This window comes from Lepidochelys kempii, chromosome 13 (assembly GCF_965140285.1).
Source record: "Lepidochelys kempii isolate rLepKem1 chromosome 13, rLepKem1.hap1, whole genome shotgun sequence".
NCBI lineage: Eukaryota > Metazoa > Chordata > Testudines > Cheloniidae > Lepidochelys > Lepidochelys kempii.
This window is the reverse complement of record NC_136392.1, coordinates 33,768,845-33,791,377: the sequence shown is the minus strand read 5'-3', so window position 1 is coordinate 33,791,377 and position 22,533 is coordinate 33,768,845. Positions and strand designations below refer to the sequence as shown.

Genomic DNA, 22,533 nt, shown 5'->3' with positions numbered 1-22,533 from the left:
TAAGTTAATTGTATCCAATTTGCAAATGAATTCCATTCAGCAGTTTCTCGCTGGAGTCTGGTTTTGAAGTTTTTCTGTTGTAATATCGCAACTTTCATGTCTGTAATCGAGTCACCAGAGAGATTGAAGTGTTCTCTGACTGGTTTATGAATGTTATAATTCTTGACATCTGATTTGTGTCCATTTATTCTTTTACGTAGAGACTGTCCAGTTTGACCAGTGTACATGGCAGAGGGGCATTGCTGGCACATGATGGCATATATCACATTGGTAGATGTGCAGGTGAACGAGCCTCTGATAGTGTGGCTGATGTTATTAGGCCCTGTGATGGTGTCCCCTGAATAGATCTGTGGACACAGTTGGCAACGGGTTTTGTTGCAAGGATAGGTTCCTGGGTTAGTGGTTCTGTTGTGTGGTATGTGGTTGCTGGTGAGTATTTGCTTCAGGTTGGGGGGCTGTCTGTAAGCAAGGACTGGCCTGTCTCCCAAGGTTTGTGAGAGTGTTGGGTCATCCTTCAGGATAGGTGTAGATCCTTGATGATGCGTTGGAGGGGTTTTAGTTGGGGGCTGAAGGTGACGGCTAGGAAAAGAAGCCCTTGAGGAATTCCACCATGATTTCAACAATTTCCATCCCACCATCAACCTCAGCCTGGTCCAGTCCACACAAGAGATCCACTTCCTGGACACTACAGTGCTAATAAACGATGGTCACATAAACACCACCCTATACCAGAAACCTACTGACCGCTATTCCTACCTACATGCCTCCAGCTTTCACCCTGACCACACCACACGATCCATTGTCTACAGCCAAGCTCTGCGATACAACAGCATTTGCTCCAACCCCTCAGACAGAGACAAACACCTGCAATATCTCTATCAAACATTCTTACAACTACAATACCCACCTGCGGAAGTGAAGAAACAGATTGATAGAGCCAGAAGAGTTCCCAGAAGTCACCTACTACAGGACAGGCCTAACAAAGAAAATAACAGAACGCCGCTGGCCGTCACCGTCAGCCCCCAACTAAACCCCCTCCAACGCATTATTAAGGATCTGCAACCTATCCTGAAGGATGACCCAACATATTTCCCCTTGTTTTTTCCTACCCCCACCCCCCGCCCCTCAGACGTTCTTGTTAAACCCTGGATTTGTGCTGAAAATGGCCCACCTTGATTATCATACACATTGTAAGGAGAGTGATCACTTTAGATAAGCTATTACCAGCAAGAGAGTGGGGTGGGGGGAGAGAAAACCTTTTGTAGTGGTAAACACCCATTTTTTCATGCTTTGTGTGTATATAAATAGAACTTCTATCCTTTCCACAGTATGCATCCGATGAAGTGAGCTGTAGCTTACAAAAGCTTATGCTCAAATAAATTGGTTAGTCTCTAAGGTGCCACAAGTACTCCCTTCCATTATCTAATGATCACCTGACACACGAGGACCAGAACAGAGACCCAAATGGGTTATAACTGACTCTCAGATTCATGGATGTGCTTGTTCTGAGAGAACAACTGTCATGAACTTGTAACCACTGAAAAAAAAATAGACCCTGTGTGAGTATTGAAAGACTGATCACTGGCCAGGTTCCTTGTTGGAGTTGAGATCATCTTTGGTAGACTTATTAGCATGCATGTGTGATGTTCTATACCTTGAGGGAGTGTCTTGGAAACCCCATATTTCTCATTTTTATATAATCGTGATCTTACATATAAAGCAGGCCTTGTAAGGTATCTGGAAAGATTATGATCTGCTGAAAGTCATTTCTTTGTCCATATACATATATTATTAATGCATATGAAGTTATGAGAATTGTGTTGTATGGTGGTCACTAAAACATGCTTTAAGTTGGGATATCAATCAGACATTAGCTCTCCAGAGGCAACAGCAAGGAAAGTAGCCAACACCAGGGTGGGGTATCAATCAACCCATCAACAACCATTGTCCAGCAAGGGAGCTACGATGCAATGACTTACCTGCATGAGCCCACACCAGGGGAATTACTCAACCTTCCCTGGAGACTCAGCAATGCCCCCCAGACATGCCTGGACTTGTGTTTTCCAAGCACATGGACTGAGGGTATAAAACCAAATAGAGGAGACCAATGCTGGGCCTTTCTCCTTCACCCACCTATGCTGAAAGCAACAAGGATACTCTGAAGACTCCAACTGAGGGGACTTCCCAGATTTCAAGGGTGAAATCTGTATACTATGGACTGTAATATCCAGTCGAGTGAGAAAAACAGCTTAATCTAGATGTTACCCAGTCTAATAGGTTTGAGAGTTTAGACTGCAGGGTTATATTTTATTTTATTTTGGTAACTAACTCGGACTTTTTGCCTATCACTTAATATCACTTAAAAAGAAAAGGAGTACTTGTGGCACCTTAGAGACTAACCAATTTATTTGAACATAAGCTTTCGTGAGCTACAGCTCACTTCATCAGATGCATCTGATGAAGTGATAAATTGGTTAGTCTCTAAGGTGCCACAAGTACTCCTTTTCTTTTTGCGAATACAGACTAACACGACTGATACTCTGAAACCTATCACTTAAAACTATCTTTTATAATCAATAAACTTCTTTTACTGTTTACCTTTACCAGTGAGTTTGCCTGAAGTGTGTGGCAAATGTGCTCAGGTTTGCAAAGGCTGCTGTCTGTCCATTTTCCATTGATGAAGTGGTGAACCAATTAATAAATTTGCACTGCTCGTCTTGAGCAATGCAAGATGGTATATTCCTGAGGTACAATGCTGGGAGCTGGGGAATTTGGATCTGGTGCCTTTCTGTGTGATTCATGAATGGCTCTGGGAGCATTCATGCAGTCTAGCTGGCTGCGGGGTCTCCACATGCAGTTGTGCTGAGTGATAACAGCACCTGGAGGGGTTTGCTGCTGGTCACTAGCAAGGCATTGTGAGAGTCAGCCAGGGTGGAGACAGTTAAGGGGGTACCGTGGTCCCACCATCCCAGGCTGCACCCCGGGGATCCTGTCACAGCATGTAAATTCTGTTATTGCTTTAAGATGTTTATTCTCTGTAATGCTTTCACCTTAATAATAACTGTCCTTGCTTACAGAGAGTTCTGTGCTGACTGAACTGTGGGCAATTATGTTGCGTATGGCCTCAGAGGAGAAGAGGAAGTCCTCCAAAGCAGGCCTGTTGTGGCAGTCCATATTGCTAGAGAATTCACAATTAGGCAGGGAACGGTGTGGCCTGGAATAACCCTGGTCAGGAGAGAGAAAGACGTGTCTCCACCCAAGAGAAGTGAAGTTGGGAAGCCGGGAGCCTAGAGCGGGTGACCTTGAGGGACCATAGTGGGGGAACACAGGTGCAGTTGCCCTGGAATGTGACAAACTACACAAAGTTACTCAAGTGTTACAGTGTTTGCAGAATCAGGCCCTAAGAAAGCAAACACAATTAATTCAGAGGGTGGAGAAGAGGGAGACAGCCAAATATACAGAGTTTTTCAAATATAAATATCCAGTTATTTCCACCGGGTCCTGTTCTAAAATGGTGATCAGGACATGAAAGTGCATGAGGACAGATACTGGGATAGATAGACGGATTTTAAACACCAGGCTACAATTTTATTAAAATTTAACATTGGAGAAGGTTTGCCAGGTTCCAAGTATAGATTTCTGCCATGACATGGTTTGCTTCTCCAGATAGAGAACAAGAGAGAGACAGAGTTCAAGAGAGTATCTATCTATCTATCTATCTATCTATCTATCTATCTATCTATCTATCTATCTATCTATCTATCTATCTATCTATCTATCTATCACATTCTCTCTGCAATGGCTTATGACTGACGTGTATATATGCCACTTCACTTCTTACATTACATGGAGATCATGAACAGAGCTGCCTGTATTCAGATGCTCATTGGTGCTTGGGTCATTGGGCTTCTGAAGACACTGGTGAATGTCCTCTTCTTGAATTACTTAGACTTCTTTGGCCAAACAGAATCAGATAAGCTGCAAGATCACTCCCTGGCCATATCTGTCTTCCACAGACCCCTTCATCAATGATACAGTGGTCCTCATCTCTAGTGTTATCATAGGAATGAGCTCATTTCTGAACTTCCTCGTCTGTTATGTCTACATCATCTCATCCATCCTGAGAATCCAGGCAACATAGGGCAGAAGCAAATCCTTCCCCACTAGTGGATCACATCTCACTGTGGTCACGTCAATCTTTTTATCTGCTTTATGTAGGTATTTGAGTCTGGCCTTATTGTCTCTGGTGCACCTAGATAGGATATGAAATCTTTGCTGGTGAACTTTGAAGATGACACAAAGATAAATGGTGTGGTAAATAATGAGAAGGAGAGAGATCCGAATCACCTGGTTAAATGGTCACAGTTCTACAAAATGTGTTTTAACACTGCAAAATGCAACGTAACCCATCTGGGAACCAAGAATGCAGGTTGTTACTAACAAGATGGGAGAGTCTGTCTTTGAAAGAAGTGAATCAGAGGCAGACATAAGGGGTCAACCTAGATGATCAGCTCAATAAATTCACTGGCTAGTTATGGCCCCAACAAAAAAAAAAAAAAAGAGAAAAAGGAGGTACTTAGGTTCCATTCCCAAAGGGCAGTGGAGGTAGAGGTGAAGGTACCTTCCTTACAATGCTTAGCTCAGTCGTTAGGACGCTTACTTTGTTATCATTAGTGGCAATACAGCATCATTCATAATGGCACTGGAACAGAGTGATTATGCAAATGACTCTAGCCTGATAGTTGGGGCATGCAAGGTGAAGGCCAGTGCCAATGACCGTTTAAACAACAGGGAACACCTGTGACAAGAGAAACTCAGTTTACTCCCCTAACCGACTAGCTTAGTAGCTAAGGCACTCTTTTGCAATATGCAAGACCCCATTGCCTGTCCTTTCTCCTTAGGAGGCATAGACTATAAGTCCTTTCAGGAGGCAAACCTATGACCATAGGTACGGGGGTTATTGAAATTTCCACAGCACCACTGTAAGCTCAGGGGTGGGTGGGATGGGGGTTTGTGCTCTGCTGGAGGACCATGTGGAACTAGGCTCTACAGGAAGTACTGCCCAGCAGGGCCTGAGTGGTGGCCCCTCGCAGCCCACTGATTGGCTGATACTAGTATTTAAACCAGGAAGCCATGGTTGGGGGGTGGAGAGGGGTTATTTCATAGAATCATAGAATAACAGAGTTGGAAGGCCATCTGGACTCTGGAGGCCATCTAGTCCAACCCCCTGAGTAACAGTGTCTGCATTCTTCTGCTCTGGATTTTGCTTACCATGCACCCTAGACTCTGGCTTCTGGCCCGGGTTTATCCATGACTTTGCTATTTGCTTGTTCTCTATAACCTGACACCGGACCCCAACTTTTTGATCTCTTGACCTGGCACAACCCCGACACTCCTATTTACCTGCCGCCTGCAACTTGGTGCCTGGGCCTGGCATTCTGACCTGGCTCGCCCTCAGCCCTGCTACTCATTGCCTGGCCGGTACACGCAGGCTGCCCCTGTCCCAGCCGTGACCCAGAGGGGTGGATGAAACCTGGGCCTTCCACATCCCAGGTGAGTGCCCTAACCCTGGGACTAAAGGTCACAAGAAGGGCACTGCTGTTTGCTAAAAGATGCCTAAATCCCCTAACACCTGCAAAATTGTCCAAAACTATTTGGCAACTTTTTGTAAAATTTGTCACTAGCTTGGGATGAATGACATTGCCTTTTCCACAAATAAACTATTCAGCCAACAAATTTTGCCCAGCTCTCCATAGGGGTATCTACGTGAGACTTAATGGCCTGTGTTCTACAGAAGGAGATCAGCCTAGCTAATCTAGTTGTCCCTTCTGGCCCTAAACTCTACAAAACCTGTGGAAGCATGACATTTCCCAACACTCCTCAGATGTTTAAATAACTTTGTTAAACTGAGTGTAATGTCCACTTCGCTGGGCAGTTGGTTCCCTCCCACCCTTTGTCTGTCTTGTGTGTTTCCATTATAAGTAGGCTTGACAGAATTTGATTTATTTTCTAACACGTCAGCAGACAATATTGAAGCTTATTTTTAATCCTTTTTTTTCCATTTTATTTTTTACATTCTCACAGTTGCAGGAAATGATGTGGGAGGCCAGACATTGGGGCAGGGCTGAGGCAGTAATTATTTAATGACAGTGGACATTGACATTCAAAAAGTTAAAGTTCTATAAACATTAAAACACAAATTTTCAACATCACATATCAACAAATACAGGAAATAACCTGAAATCAAACTCTATCTTCTCAGGCAGCATTTTTCTTATTTTGCTTCTCTGTAAATTTTGATTATTAACGATGGAAATATTTTTTGTCGGTTCATGTGTGTTTGGTGAAGTCAGCATTACCAATAAAATCAAATTCTTTTGAGCCTAATCATAAGCTCTTTTGGACATGGGCTATTTCTCTCTGCGTTTCTACAGCACCCTGCACAATGGGGCTTTGGTCTTGACTGGTGCTTCTGGGTGCCATAGTAATGCAAAACAATGATATAAACATACCTGTTAATTTTCATTTCAAGGTACCATCAAGTTCGAATGAATTGTATTCTAATTTTTCTCTAGTAAAACTTGAACCAGGAGCCCTGGGTTTAATTCCTGACTCTTTTACTGACAGGCTGCGTGACCTTGGGCAGCTCATGTCCCTGCTCTGTGCCTCAGTTTCCCTCCTCCCTTTGTCTGCCCTCTCTGCTTAGACTGGAAGCTGTTGGGTGCAGGGACTGTCTTGTACTAGGGTATAGTACAATGGTACCCTGATCTCAGTTAGAGTCTCTGAGTGCTATACTAATGTGTGGGCTGGAGTTGGCTTAGACTACTTTGAAAACCAATGTTTTCACTAGATGACAATCAGTAGTAAAAAGTGGTGATAATACTGGTAATGTGATGGTCAATGTGTTGTATGTTGTTCATATTCGTCATTGTCATTTCACAGAGGAGCTGCCCAGTTCTGAATGTGTTTTTGTAAGATCTGTTCTCGTCCAACCACACCTATTTGCATTAGAAGCAGGAATTAAGTGAGGCATGTCCCATGGCCTGTGTTAAACAGGAGAGTAGGCTAGAAGATCACGTTGGTCCTGTCTGGCCTTAAAATTGGTGAATGATTGTCTCCTTCCATCCATTCCCTACAATGCTGCTTCCTTCTCATTTCTTACTCTTTGCTTCCCTCTAGTGATCACATGAAAGCAACAGCATTTCTTTGGTATGAGCCCTATTCTCAGTCTCTTGTTTTTACTTTGATAGCATGATCATGATCCAGATCAATGCTTCCTGTTTATCCGTGAAAATGGCATATGGCCCATCTGTAACTGCTATTAGTAAACCACTCCAATGGCCGGACATGGGGCACTAGATGGGGAGGGCTTGGAGTACTACAGAGATTCTCTCCCAGTCTGGCTGGTGGGTCTTGCCCACATGCTCAGAGTCTAACTGATCCCCATATTTGGGGTCGGGAAGAAATTTCCCCCCATGTCAGATTAGCAGAGACCCTGGGGGTTTATTGCCTTTCTTTGCAGCATGGGTCACTTGCTGGTTTGAACTAGACAAATGTTGGATTCTTTGTAACTTGAAGTCTTTAAATCAAGAATTGAGGACTTCAGTAACTCAGCCAGAGGTTAGAGGTTTATTACAGGAGTGGGTGGGTGAGGTTCTGAGGCCTGCAACATGCAGGAGGTCAGAGTAGATGATCATGATGGTCCCTTCTGACCTGAAAGTCTGAGTGTAAAATTGCTAAACCAAAACAGCTCCTTAGCCAAGTTGGGACACTTGAAATGTGGACGGGTTCGCAGTGCCCCAGGCACCCACAGAAATTTGCCTCTGTATTGTTACTTCATCAGCCGGCAATGCACGTAGGCCCCAGTCCTGGTAACACTGAGACAAATGGGAGCTTGGTCTTTGATCTCAGTGGTGTTAGGGCCCATTGTTTGGGATTACGTCTGTCTAGGTAGCTAAATGCTTCCCAGCATGGTAGAGTCTGGGCACACCACAACCAATGATAAATGTAACCTCCCATCATTCATGTGAAATAAGGAGAGGGGATTTATCCCCATGTTAAATGAAGGGAAATTGAGGCACAGAAAGGTGTATTTGCAGCATCTGAGGATCCAGCCTTCTATATTTTCTAGTATTTACACAGGCCTCATCTGTGTAGTGTCTGAGCATCTCACAGTCAAGAACAGACTTTAACGTCATAACACCTTGTGAGGGTGAGACATGCGATTATCTCTATTTTACAGATAGGGAAACCAAGGCATGGAAACTATTAAGTAATTTACTACAATTAAGTGATTCACACAAGGAGCTATGGACCATTGCAACCAGCTGGGGTCTGGCCCCATTGAATCAAATGGAGCTATGGCCAGTTTCTACCAGGTGAAGGTCCGGTCCACAGGGTTTAATGTTAAGATTTTTTTTTCTAGCCTGCTTGTGGGATTTGGAGACACAAATTCCCATTAATTTTGGTTTGTAAACTTCACCCTCAGTGCCCCATGCAGGACCAGTGGTAAAGACAGAAACTGAGCTGAGAGGTCTGAGGGCTGGTCAAGTGCCTTAAACCCATGATCAGAACTTCATCTCTGTGCAGGAATCCCTGAGTGAGCCCTGCTGGTGGTAAACAACCCTGTTCTATGGGTGTGTAACTGTGTGTTCCTGCTGCATGGAATGAGCATTTCAATATGTACTTGCATCTGTCTGTCATTGCCATGCTGAGGGACGCACACTGTGTGTGTGTGTGTGTGAGAGAGAGAGAGAGATTCCTGCTCCCCGGTGGGAAAATGAATCCTGTTCAGCGTGTGCGTATTTGTGTACGCATGTGTGTCTTGTTACCCCCTTCTGGAGGCAATAAGACTTGTGGGGTGTGTGTGTACTTACTGCCCCTGTTTGGTGGGCTGCAGTCTGGTGTGTGTGTGGACTTCCCTGTTGGATGGACTGAGGTCTTGTGTGTGTGTGCGCACATCCCGAATGAATATCAAAGTTTTGTGCAATGTGGAGTATTTGGGCAGGGGTGTGGGTTGTCGATTGTTGTAGGGTTGTTGTTCCATGCACATGGGTAAGGGGCTGTTACAGGTAAAGCCCAATGTACTCTGGTGGGTGTGGCCCAGGAGGAGCATAGCAGCGGTGTGTGTGCGCGTGCGTAGGGGAAGGAAAGCGCAAGTTGCTTTGCAATGCATTGAGACAGCTCAGCTCAGTCCCAGGCCTGGCCAGGGGGTGCTCTGGGGCAGAACGCAGCAGAAATACCAGAGCGCTGAGGGTGTCAGGCCTGGGTTAGCCAGGGCATTGTCAAGATCGGGGTGTTCAAAGAGGAGTGGGTGTGAACTGGAGTGGCAGTGGGTCAGGACTGAGGAGCGTTGTCAGTGTTGTGTGTTGGGGGTAGGACAGCAATGATAGGGGGATTGTGGCTCGCTATTGTGATGCATTGGCTGAGCTGGGGAGCGGTTTGGGGGCAGGAATAGAAGGGGTGATGTAAGTCAGGACTGAGGCATGTCACCAAAGCAGCGAAGGGAGCCAACCCTGGGTCAGGACTAATGGGCTTCAGCAGAGAACAGGGGGCTGCAGAGCAGGACTGAGGGGCAATGACAGAACTGTGCATGGGTGCGGGGAGCTCAGGGGGTTGCAGATCAGGATTGAAGCCCACCAGCAGATTGCTGTGTTGTGGGGAAGCCCGGGGCTGGGATAGCAGGGGCTGCAGGCTGGGAATCAGATGCAGGATCAGAGCTGTGGGTGTGTGAACCCAGAGATGGAACAGTGGAGGAGGCTGTGAGTTCTGTCTGAGGGGGATCAGCAGAGCTGGGGTTCGTGGGCAGGACAGCAAAGCCTGTCATAACCCAGGTACGTTGGCTGAGCTCCTTCCCTGAGGCCTAGAAACCTGGAATTGCCTGGGCCATGCTGCCTTGGCTAACCTAGAGGGAATCTGAGGTGTGTTTACATGTCAGTTTCCTTGCCCCCATCCATCTCCCTTGCATTCCCTTACTCCCTGGGGTCTGATGGAATTTATGAAGGAAGGGATCACCGTTCACAGGGGCTGGGAATGACTAGCTTGACCATTTCACTGTAACCAGCAGGGGCTACTTGACACAGGAACAGACCTGTCCCTTCCTTTGTCTAACTTTAATCAATGCCTCTGACTTTCTCTTCTAATCAGCCCCTATGGGACCACCTCTGGGACCTACATTTCCTGACACTGTTTCTATTCTAATGGCCCTCCATGGGACCCATTAAAATAATGAGGAACTTTGTTTCTGCCACTGGCCTGTAACTCCTTGAGAGGTTTGTTAAATCTCCAAGCAGTGTCCAGCTCTCGGCTGGGTTTAACATTCCTCAGAGTGCTGATTAAGACACATGAAGTTTTAATGATCTGTGTGTCCTCCTTTAAACCTCTCTAGAGTTACAGGTGCTTCATGGCTAATTGGAGAGATTTCTTTTTAGTAAGTGTGTTGCTAGCTGAGATAGTTTTAACAAGCACATAAGGAAGCAGGTTTTTTTTTTTAAATATTTTTATCTAAGCAAAGCATCAGTGAAATTAACATGTTCCAAATAAAACTGATCAGGGTTCCTTCACACTGGGGATCTGTCACAGCAAATCTGTGATCAGACCTATAGAATCAGCTGCATCCTTAAGGTCAAGCACCTTTTGCACCACGGACAGACCATTCATTGCCACTTCTCTGACCAAGATAGCACTTGTTACAGTCTATCCCCTTGCCACTGCTGTCCTTACCAGAGTGTTACAGTCACTCTGCCAGCCTCTTGTGAGCTCCAATTCCCACCTGCTTTGCCTGTGAATTAGCAGCACACAGAGTGAGAAGGAATATTTCTTAGTTACCAAATATCAGGTTATATCTTTAAATTGAACTTAGTGACTGTGACATGTCCCCACTCAGCAGCCCCTGCCCACTGAAGTCCACTTCCACAGGCTGACCAAGGGGTAGATTCTTTGATGGACAAATAGCAGAAGGAGGAGAAAATGGACAGGTATCTTGATGGACAGACAAGAAAGACAATTAGGTGGATGGACAGATGATTATACACATGGATGGATGGATGGATGGACAAAAAGATGACAAGGTAGATGAGTAGGGATACATGCACATGCTCTCTCCCTGACCCCCATCAGGCAGTGAGCTCCCTAAGTGCCCCAAGGTGCTCATTTCTATAGGTCAGAACCCAGAAGTTTGTTCACATTCCATGTCTATTGTCCCTTCATGTGGCTTCTGAGCTTGCCAGTAAGGAGACCAATTGGTGCGATCCACAGGGTGGTGGTTCTCATGTGGCTGCTTGTCCAATTAAGAACTCGTGAATGACCAGGGCTGTGAAATTCAGTTCTGGATTCTGAGACTCACCAGGTTTATTGGGGGTGTTTGGATCTGAGCTTTTTTTGGTCTCAGATCCTGAAGTCCAGGAAGCTTCATTCAGGTTCATTGCTGCTATGGATTAGACAGAAGACCATCAAGCAATTCATAGAGAGGCCTGGACAGAGCTGTAAGACTGTGGCAATATGCAGTTGCTGCCAGCGATGTCGATGGCCCCATACCACCTCAGGCAGTGGTGCATTTAGCATCAGCCAATTGCAGGAGCAGCTCTGTGGAGCACAATTGTGCCTGAACATCAGTGGTATGGGAGAGAAATCAGGGAGACATTGGAATATGGGGCTAGATCCTCATACTCATTTTCACCAGCCAACTGGGTTGTCCTCCGTGGTGCTACGTTCACTTACACCAGCTGGGGTTCTGCCTTCAGCTGTGTGATACGCAGCAAATCACAACTCTCACACACACAAATAGTAACCAAGCATTCATTTCCCAAATGTGCACACTGATAGACATGCAGGCAGAGGGAGACATGCACAGATTCACACACATATAAAGGAATTACCCTTAAGCATTCACACGCACACATATTCCATGAAAGGAGGTTCAAACAAAGACCCACACACAAAATGTGAATGCGCGCACACACACACAGTAGCACTCTAACACATACCAATTTTTATTGAAAATTTTCCCAGATTTTTCCAAAAACATGTTTTTTTTTAACCAGTTTGAACGTGAATTTTGGAGTTTTCAAGTCTATGAAAATAGTGATTGTGTTAGAAACTCTGCTACATTACTTTAGGTAGATGTGTTTCTGGAAATAATAAATTAGCTTAACATTTCCACTTAGACTGTTAAAGTAAGGCAATGCAGTGGAAGACACACACAAAAAAAACCAAACATGAATGTGCATATGTGTATGTACTGTTAAAGTACAGTTCATGAAATAAACCACATCATTAAACTGTTTTTATTTTCAATACTCTTACTTCACTATTTGTTGTTTTTTTTCTGTCCTCTTGTCCCCCAATATTAACCTCAATATTTAACAGAAACGGAATTTATTTTTTTTGCATTGATTTTCATCGTTTTTAAAATTTGTAATAAACACTGGTAAATCCTCAGGAATTTTTTAACAAAATAAAAAAATTGCACACAAAGGGCCTTGCACATACATCACCACATAAAACAATCATTCCCCAGCTTTCAAACCTAATTTCAACTGTCCTTCCGCTGAAACAGGGGAGGTCATTCATTTCCCCACCCAGCCATTCACATGAATTCACATATGTAATCTTGTGATTTAATTTTCCATTCAAATTAATTTACAAGGCTCTAAAGTGTAAACGTATGCGTGGGGGTTAATGGAATTTCTTCTGATTTATGTCAAGCAGGCCCAATTCACATATTTTAAGCATAGGCACCAGAACTTGAGCAAGTGAAAACCAGAATGAATTATTCACTTCCCCATCCCTCAGCCTCTGCTGTCCCTAGTGCCCATTATACAGTGTAGTTGCCCTTTTCTCATCCATCATGACTCTCTTCCCTCTTCAGAATGCTGAAGAGGCACCTTTCCATGACAGCACCACACATGGTCCAAGTATCACATGTTACACAGCAGTTAACAAGGTTCAGGATCCTCAGAACTGTAAGTGATACGTTCTGTTGGCCAAAGCAGGTCCACTTTCTTTCCTCTCTTATTGCATGGCCAGAGGGGCAGAGTGTGTTGTCTTCTGCTAGGCAAGGCCTTGGTGTGGGCTCCAATCTGGGCTTGTTTATAAAGCCATTGATGTGTGTGTTTAATGGAACATCAAACACATGGCAATGGCTTGAGGTCAGTGTGACGGGTTTGGTCACAGAGACCCTCTTGGGACTGTCACCTGATGTGCTGAGACTACCTCTGAGCCCATTTTCTCTGCCAGTTTGGGCCTCCAGAGCCCTGTCTTGTTAAGCCAGATAGACTAATTTGCTGCAATACAGACCCAGGGTCTAACCCATGCCCCCAAAGCTGCAGACTTAACTGAAAATGGCTTGGTAAGTGCTCCTGTCTCTATCACCCAAACACCCAGCTCCCAAGGGGATCCAAACCCCCAATAAATCCGTTTTACTCTGTTTAAAGCATATACAGGGTAAACTCATAAACTGTCTGCCCTCTATAACACTGATAGAGAGATATGCACAGCTGTTTGCTCCCCCAGGTATTATTTACTTTGGGTTAATTAATAATCAAAAAAGTGATTTTATTAAGTATAAAAAGTACGATTTAAGTGGTTCCAAATAATAACAGACAGAACAAAGTAAAGTTACTATCATAAAAATAAAGGGAAGTTAAGGAAAGGGTAACCACCTTTCTGTATACAGTGCTATAAAATCCCTCCTGGCCAGAGGCAAAACCCTTCCACCTGTAAAGGGTTAAGAAGCTAAGATATCTCGCTGGCACCTGACCAAAATGACCAATGAGGAATCATAGAATATCAGGGTTGGAAGGGACCTCAGGAGGTCATCTAGTCCAACCCCCTGCTCAAAGCAGGACCAATCCCCATTTTTTGCCCCAGATCCCTAAATGGCCCCCTCAAGGATTGAACTCAGAACCCTGGGGTTAGCAGGCCAAGACAAGATACTTTCAAAGCTGGAGGCGGGGAGGAACAAAGGGTCTGTCTGTCTGGGATCAGGTCAGGAATGCTCTTCAGAACTTCTGTTAAGTTAGTAAGCAATCTAGCTAGAAATGCGTTAGATTTCCTTTTGTTTAAAGGCTGTAGATGATGGGTTCAGAAACGGGGCCACCACTGTGTACAAGACAGACACCAGCTTGTTGAGGTCAAAGGTGCCAACAGCCCTGGGCCATGCGTACATGAAGATGGTGGTGGCATAGAACATGGAGACCACCACCAGGTGGGAGGCACAGATGAAGAAAGCTTTATGCTTCCCGGCTGTGGATGGGATCCTGGCCATGGTGGAGAATATGCAGATGTAGGAGGTTCCTGTCACTAGTAGGGACATCACAAGGACAGACAGTGCTGCCACGAAATCCAGCGTCTCGATGGTCGAGGTGTCTGTGCACGACAGCTTCAGGAGGGGCAGGAGATCACAGAAGAAGTGTTGGATGGTGTTAGCGCTGCAGAACTGCAGCCTGGAGATCATCACAATGGATGGGAAGGAAGCCAGGAAGCCACTCAGCCAGGAGCCCAGGTTCAGCACGGTGCAGGCTCTGTGATTCATAAGAGCTGGGTAGTTCAGCCGTTGGCAGATGGTTAAATAGCAGTCACAGGCCATTGCCGCCAGGAGAAAACACTCAGAGGAAGCCAGGGACAAGAAGAAATACAGCTGAGCCATGCATCCCCCCAGAGAGGTGACCTTCTCCCCCAACAGGAGGTTGGAGAGAAGTTTGGGAACAGTCACCGAGACATAGAAGATTTCCAAGAGGGAGAGGTTGCCTAGGAAGAAATACATGGGAGTGTGAAGCTGGCAGTTCAACTTGATGGTCACAATCAGGACCAGGTTTTCCATGAGGGTCAGAACGTAGATGGTTACAAACAGCACAAAGAGCAGCCACTGGTGCTCTGGGAGCCCTGGGAAGCCCAAGATGATGAAGTCAGTGTGTGAGGAGTGGTTTCCCTTTCTCATCTCCACAGTCTGCTTTCCTCACTGCCAAAACATTAATTGGGAAAAGTGACTGAATGGAGGGATATGGGAGTATGTGGGGAAAAAATTCAACCCCTGCCCAAGCCTCCCTAAATCCTACTTAATATTACTTATTCACCTACATCCAGAGACCCTTACTCTATGGCTACTCCGTGTTCCTTCCTTCCTTCCTTCCTTCCTTCCTTCCTTCCTTCCTTCCTTCCTTCCTTCCTTCCTTCCTTCCTTCCTTCCTTCCTTCCTTCCTTCCTTCCTATTTTTTTGTGAGAGTATCCAGTTTTGAGAGCTCATTCTTAATCTTTCCCTGTTTGCTGTATAGGATGTTGATCAGGTGGTTCCGCAGAAGTTTCCTACTACAGGACAGGCCCAACAAAGAAAATAACAGAATGCCACTAGCTGTCATCTTCAGCCCCCAACTAAAACCTCTCCAGCGCATCATCAAGGATCTACAACCTATCCTGAAGGATGACCCATCACTCTCACAGATCTTGGGAAACAGGCCAGACCTTGCTTACAGACAGCGCCCCAACCTGAAGCAAATACTCACCAGCAACCACACACCACACAACAGAACCACTCACCCAGGAACCTACCCTTGCAACAAAGCCCGTTGACAACTGTGTCCACATATCTATTCAGGGGACACCATCATAGGGCCTAATCACATCAGCCACACTATCAGAGGCTCGTTCTCCTGCGCATCTACCAATGTGATATATGCCATCATGTGGCAGCAATGCCCCTCTGCCATTTACATTGGCCAAACTGGACAGTCTCTACGTAAAAGAATCAATGGGCACAAATCAGACGTCAAGAATTATAACATTCAAAAAAGCAGTTGGAGAACATTTCAATCTCTTTGGTCACTCGATTACAGACCTAAAAGTGGCAATTCTTCAACAAAAAAATTTTAAAAACAGACTCCAATGAGAGACTGCTGAATTGGAATTAATTTGCAAACTGGACACCATTAACTTAGGCTTGAATAGAGACTGGGAGTGGATGTGCCATTACACAAAGTAAAACTATTTCCCCCTGTTTATTTCCCCCCTTACTGTTCCTCAGACGTTCTTGTCAACTGCTGGAAATGGCCCACCTTGATTATCACTACAAAAGGTTTTTTTTCTCTCCTGCTGGTAATAGCTCACCTTACCTGATCACTCTCATTACAGTGTGTATGGTAACGCCCACTGTTTCATGTTCTCTGTGTATATAAAATCTTCCCACTGTATTTTCCACTGCATGCATCCGATGAAGTGAGCTGTAACTCACGAAAGCTTATGCTCAAATAAATTTGTTAGTCTCTAGGGTGCCACTAGTACTCCTTTTCTTTGGGACATGATATTATTTCTAAAAGGTCAACATTGTAAAATCAACAGGGCTGCATTAAGGGTTCAAGCCTTCGTTACCTCAAAGTGTGTATCTCCACCTATGAACCACTAAGACAGCTGTGTTCCTCTGTGACAATGCAGATCACTAAGCCCAGGACAAAGAACCTGAGATCTGGGGAGAAAGCACTCTCTGTTGAGGGGATCTGTCTATGGATCAATTTTCTGTAGATGGTACAGGGTGAGGGGACTCTATCTTGGAAAGTGGTGACTCTGAAAATGACTTATGCGTCATTGTGGATAACTAACTGGGGAGTGTGATGCTATGGCAAAGAAAGGTTTATATGATCCTTGTAGGTCATAGGTAGGGAAATACCAAGAAGGTGACAGGAGGAGATATTACCTCTGTATATGGCATTGGTGGCCACTACTGCTGTACTAGTTGGGATTTTCAAATGCACTGAAGGTAGTTAGGAGAATGACTTCCAATGAATATCAATTAGAGTTGGCTGACTAGTTTCCTTAGAATATTTAGAAAACCCTAGAAAAAATGCATATAATACACATTGGTGAATGAGATGGCAAACAAATCCGGATTATATTTAGGGTTATTTTGAGAAATCATATTAACATATAGACAGTGTGAAAATGGAGGCCTCCTGCCCTTGAACAAAAGAAGCGATATCTAACAGCACTGGACTATAAGTTCCACTTTAAGTGGTGTCCCAGGCTCAGCTGCTGAGTGGACTGAAATACATGAACTGTCCAGTCCATGTATTTTATCTTACTGTGCAATGAATATTTAGCAACAGGAAGATTCTGTAGAGTACAGATATAAGAAAAAAAAATCCTTATAATTTCAAATATGGAAATGAATGCCCTTCATTTTTCAATGTAATTGTAATAAGAAATGTCTTATGTATGTGAATAATTGATGTCTGTTGTATATTTGCTTACAGCCCATTCATAACATCAGAATGTAAATGAAGTTTGTATTGTACCTTTTTATCCTCCAATCTTTTGGAAAGTATTGTACTTATTTAAGATGGGATTTTTCAAAAGAGTGCAAGAAAATGAGACATCCAACTGCCTTTGCAGTGTCCTAGCAGTGAGGGTAATAAAACATTGTAACAGTTTGCCAGGGAAGTTGTGGACTCACAATAACTTGAAGTCCTTAAGGCAAAATTAGATCTCTTTGTAAAAGGCATGCTTTAATCCAGCATCTGGGAGAAATTCTGAGGTCTGTATGTATTTGTGTATGTGGGTTTGTGGAGTCAGCCTGGATGATGGTGGTGATTCCTACCGGCCTTGCAGCCTGTGAAAATGTGAGTCTATGAATCGTGTTCATCCCCCTTCTTCATGGCCTTGTGGACTCAGGTTCCCAAGCCTATGCTTGAGCGTCCATCTGGGTTTACAATTGCTAGACCCAGGTCCCACAGCCATGGTAACATGCATATTGCACGATGCAGAACTTCTGACTCAGGTTTGTGGGTTGAGCTCTGTCCATACAGCAAAATGATAGTGCTTAGAGCCAAGTCACAGCAGGACGTGGGCTCTGACCCGTGCCCCTAGTACAGTCCTAGGACCCGGGTCCTGAGTGCTTGCTGACTTAAGTCAGACTGATTTGTGTGTGGACAGAAGAGCGTCTTAGTCTCAAACCTGTGTCAGACACCCAGGCTTACTGTTCTATGTAGACATACCAAGAGAGAACAGATTTGCCTGCATTGCCCTCAACATTCTAATAAAACTTGCATTCAGACAATTACTATAATCAAATGCCATGCTTCAGGGCTTCAGCTGGTCACATGCAAGGGTCAGGAAGAAGGTGGGATTTGTTCCCCTGCTGCTCCGTATTCTGTGGGTGGCAGTGGTGGTGGTTTTGTTTGTTTAAACCTTCCTCTGAAGCATCAGAGATTGGAAACAGCGGGAGACAGGACACTGGACGGGGTGGGTTGGTGATCTGAAGTGGTACAGAAACTTCTTTCTCAAGAGCTTGGTTGGTATGTCTTCCTCATATGATCAGGTCAAAATGATCCTCAGATGTCAGGTCAGGAAGGAATTTTCCCCTTGGGGTTTTTTCACCCCCTCAGCATGGGACACAGATTGCTTGGTACAATCATCTGGACAGATCTCAGGTGACCAGTTCCCTGTCCTTGCAGGGGCCTTGGGCATTGGTGTCACCTCGGTCTCTCCTGGTCTCTGCCTGTGGCTCACAACAGCTTAGTCTCTTAAGGACTGAAAGTCTAACCCAAGTAACTGATCTCAATATATGTGTAACTGGATGAAAATCAATGGCCTGTGATACACAGAACGTCAGATTAGATAGTCTAATGGTCCCGTCTGGCTTTACACTATGACTTTCAATTCAAGGAGGTTGCTTAACCCTCTTAGACCTCATTGGTAAAACCCATTTCTCAGTCACCAGAACTGGCCAAATGTTTTCAATGTTTCACATGATATTTCATCAAAATCAAAATGTTTCATGAAAACAATGTGATTTCAAATAATTTAGCTTATTTTTACAGAAATAATTTGAAAGTAAATGAAATAAAATGTTAGTTTTGTTGCTTTTCAAACTAAATATTTTGTTACAGAATAATAAAAAACGTCCCCAAAATCATGCCAACTTTTTTGGAGCCATACATTTTTATTTTTCAGTCAGATCTGTTAAATCACACACATTTGGGATTTGGGCCTGTGCATACTGGGGAACAAATTTGGTCCTTACTGCATCATAGATGATGTAGTTGGGGTTTACCAAAGGCTCGTGAGTGAGATTCAATAGAATTTTTGCACTTCTTGGTGTCTTTGGACATCCCATCCATAATTAGAGCTTCCTGGAAAATGGAATGTCCATCACATAGGAAATTCCAATAGCTTGACATTTCTTTTCATGCTGAATCAGGATGAAAAGATGAACTACCAAATATTTTTGTGGAATCAAATGTTCAAAAAATTTTAGTCTCAGAAATGTCAAAACATTTCATGTTGATCAGAACTAGAGCAGGTCAGAACCCAGAATTTCTGTTCCATTAGAATTTCCAAAATGTCATTTTTTTCTTTTATTCTGAATGAGAACAAAAATAAAGATTTCAGAATTCCCTACAGACCAAAATTCTGATAGGTTTTTTTGTATAAAAAATCAAAGCAAAAGTTGGACAGCTCAGTTCTCCAGTTGTCCTAGGAAGACAAATGATCCTTGTTGTAGATTCAATACTCAGAAGAATTGAAAGAATGTTTTGCAAGGGACTGGTGGACAACAGCATGGTGTGCTGCCTTCCCAGAGCTAAAGGCTAGTCTACACTAATGCTTAAGTTGATCTAAGTTCAGTTATGAAAGTTACATAACTGAAGTTGACGAACTTAGGTCAACATACAGCAGTGTCTACACCACGCTATGTCGACGGGAGACGCTATCCCATCAGCATAGCTTCCATCCCTCGGGGAGGTGGAGTAGAGATGTTGACAAGAATCATAGAATCATAGAATCATAGAATATCAGGGTTGGAAGGGACCCCAGAAGGTCATCTAGTCCAACCCCCTGCTCAAAGCAGGACCAATTCCCAGTTAAATCATCCCAGCCAGGGCTTTGTCAAGCCTGACCTTAAAAACCTCTAAGGAAGGAGATTCTACCACCTCCCTAGGTAACGCATTCCAGTGTTTCACCACCCTCTTAGTGAAAAAGTTTTTCCTAATATCCAATCTAAACCTCCCCCACTGCAACTTGAGACCATTACTCCTCGTTCTGTCATCTGCTACCATTGAGAACAGTCTAGAGCCATCCTCTTTGGAACCCCCTTTCAGGTAGTTGAAAGCAGCTATCAAATCCCCCCTCATTCTTCTCTTCTGCAGGCTAAACAATCCCAGCTCCCTCAGCCTCTCCTCATAACTCATGTGTTCCAGTCCCCTAATCATTTTTGTTGCCCTTCGCTGGACTCTCTCCAATTTATCCACATCCTTCTTGAAGTGTGGGGCCCAAAACTGGACACAGTACTCCAGATGAGGCCTCACCAATGTTGAATAGAGGGGAACGATCACGTCCCTCGATCTGCTCGCTATGCCCCTACTTATACATCCCAAAATGCCATTGGCCTTCTTGGCAACAAGGGCACACTGCTGACTCATATCCAGCTTCTCGTCCACTGTCACCCCTAGGTCCTTTTCTGCAGAACTGCTGCCTAGCCATTCAGTCCCTAGTCTGTAGCTGTGCATTGGGTTCTTCCGTCCTAAGTGCAGGACCCTGCACTTATCCTTATTGAACCTCATCAGATTCCTTTTGGCCCAATCTTCCAATTGGTCTAGGTCCTTCTGTATCCTATCCCTCCCCTCCAGCGTATCTACCACTCCTCCCAGTTTAGTATCATCCGCAAATTTGCTGAGAGTGCAATCCACACCATCCTCCAGATCATTTATGAAGATATTGAATAAAACCGGCCCCAGGACCGACCCTTGGGGCACTCCACTTGATACCGGCTGCCAACTAGACATGGAGCCATTGATCACTACCCGTTGAGCCCGACAATTTAGCCAGCTTTCTACCCACCTTGTAGTGCATTCATCCAGCCCATACTTCCTTAACTTGCTGACAAGAATACTATGGGAGACCGTGTCAAAAGCTTTGCTAAAGTCAAGAAACAATACATCCACTGCTTTCCCTTCATCCACAGAACCAGTAATCTCATCATAAAAGGCGATTAGATTAGTCAGGCATGACCTTCCCTTGGTGAATCCATGCTGGCTGTTCCTGATCACTTTCCTCTCATGCAAGTGCTTCAGGATTGATTCTTTGAGGACCTGCTCCATGATTTTTCCAGGGACTGAGGTGAGGCTGACTGGCCTGTAGTTCCCAGGATCTTCCTTCTTCCCTTTTTTAAAGATTGGCACTACATTAGCCTTTTTCCAGTCATCCGGGACTTCCCCGGTTCGCCACGAGTTTTCAAAGATAATGGCCAGTGGCTCTGCAATCACAGCCGCCAATTCCTTCAGCACTCTCGGATTCAACTCGTCCGGCCCCATGGACTTGTGCATGTCCAGCTTTTCTAAATAGTCCCTAACCGCCTCTATCTCCACAGAGGGCTGGCCATCTCTTCCGCATTTTGTGATGCCCAGCGCAGCAGTCTGGGAGCTGACCTTGTTAGTGAAAACAGAGGCAAAAAAAGCATTGAGTACATTAGCTTTTTCCACATCCTCTGTCACTAGGTTGCCTCCCTCATTCAGTAAGGGGCCCACACATTCCTTGGCTTTCTTCTTGTTGCCAACATACCTGAAGAAACCCTTCTTGTTACTCTTGACATCTCTGGCTAGCTGCAGCTCCAGGTGCGATTTGGCCCTCCTGATAACATTCCTACATGCCCGAGCAATATTTTTATACTCTTCCCTGGTCATATGTCCAACCTTCCACTTCTTGTAAGCTTCTTTTTTATGTTTAAGATCCGCTAGGATTTCACCATTAAGCCAAGTTGGTCGCCTGCCATATTTACTATTCTTTCAACTCATCGGGATGGTTTGTCCCTGTAACCTCAACAAGAGGATCAGAGAGTGCTCTCTCATCGACTTAGCATATCTTCACCAGACCCGCTAAATCAACATTGCTGCATCGATCGCAGCAATGCCGATTTAGCCGGTAGTGTAGACATGGCTTAAGACCTGGTGGCTTGGTGGTCTGAAGTGGTACAGAAAATTCTTTCTCAAGAGCTTGGTGGTATGTCTTCTTCACATGAAATAAAATAAGGCTTCTGAAGTCAACAGGCAAGGATCCATTGGTGGTGGTTCATAATACACTAATGACATTGTGCTGTGGGATATCTCACAATAGACGACTTCTGGGAACTTGGAAGCATGCTGAAGAAGAAGAACATCTAAGCAATCTTCTCTGAGATCTTTCCTGTCCCATGAATGAAAGAAGACTGAATGAAGAACAAATTGGAGGATTGGGCCAAAAGAAATCTGATGAGGTTCAACAAGGACAAGTGCAGGGTCCTGCACTTAGGACAGAAGAACCCAATGCACAGCTACAGACTAGGGACCGAATGGCTAGGCAGCAGTTCTGCGGAAAAGGACCTAGGGGTGACAGTGGACGAGAAGCTGGATATGAGTCAGCAGTGTGCCCTTGTTGCCAAGAAGGCCAATGGCATTTTGGGATGTATAAGTAGGGGCATAGCGAGCAGATTGAGGGACGTGATCGTCCCCCTCCATTCGACATTGGTGAGGCCTCATCTGGAGTACTGTGTTCAGTTTTGGGCCCCACAGTACA

At 44.7% G+C, this 22,533-nt stretch overlaps 1 protein-coding gene across 1 annotated transcript; it reads right to left on the bottom strand.

Annotated features, from left to right (window-relative positions):
• Positions 1-14,044: 14,044 nt before the first annotated feature.
• LOC140897212 (olfactory receptor 226-like) lies at positions 14,045-14,938 on the bottom strand. Its single transcript, XM_073309605.1, has one exon. It carries the CDS (start codon positions 14,936-14,938, stop codon positions 14,045-14,047), a length of 894 nt encoding a protein of 297 aa, XP_073165706.1.
• Between the last annotated feature and the right edge of the window lie 7,595 nt (positions 14,939-22,533).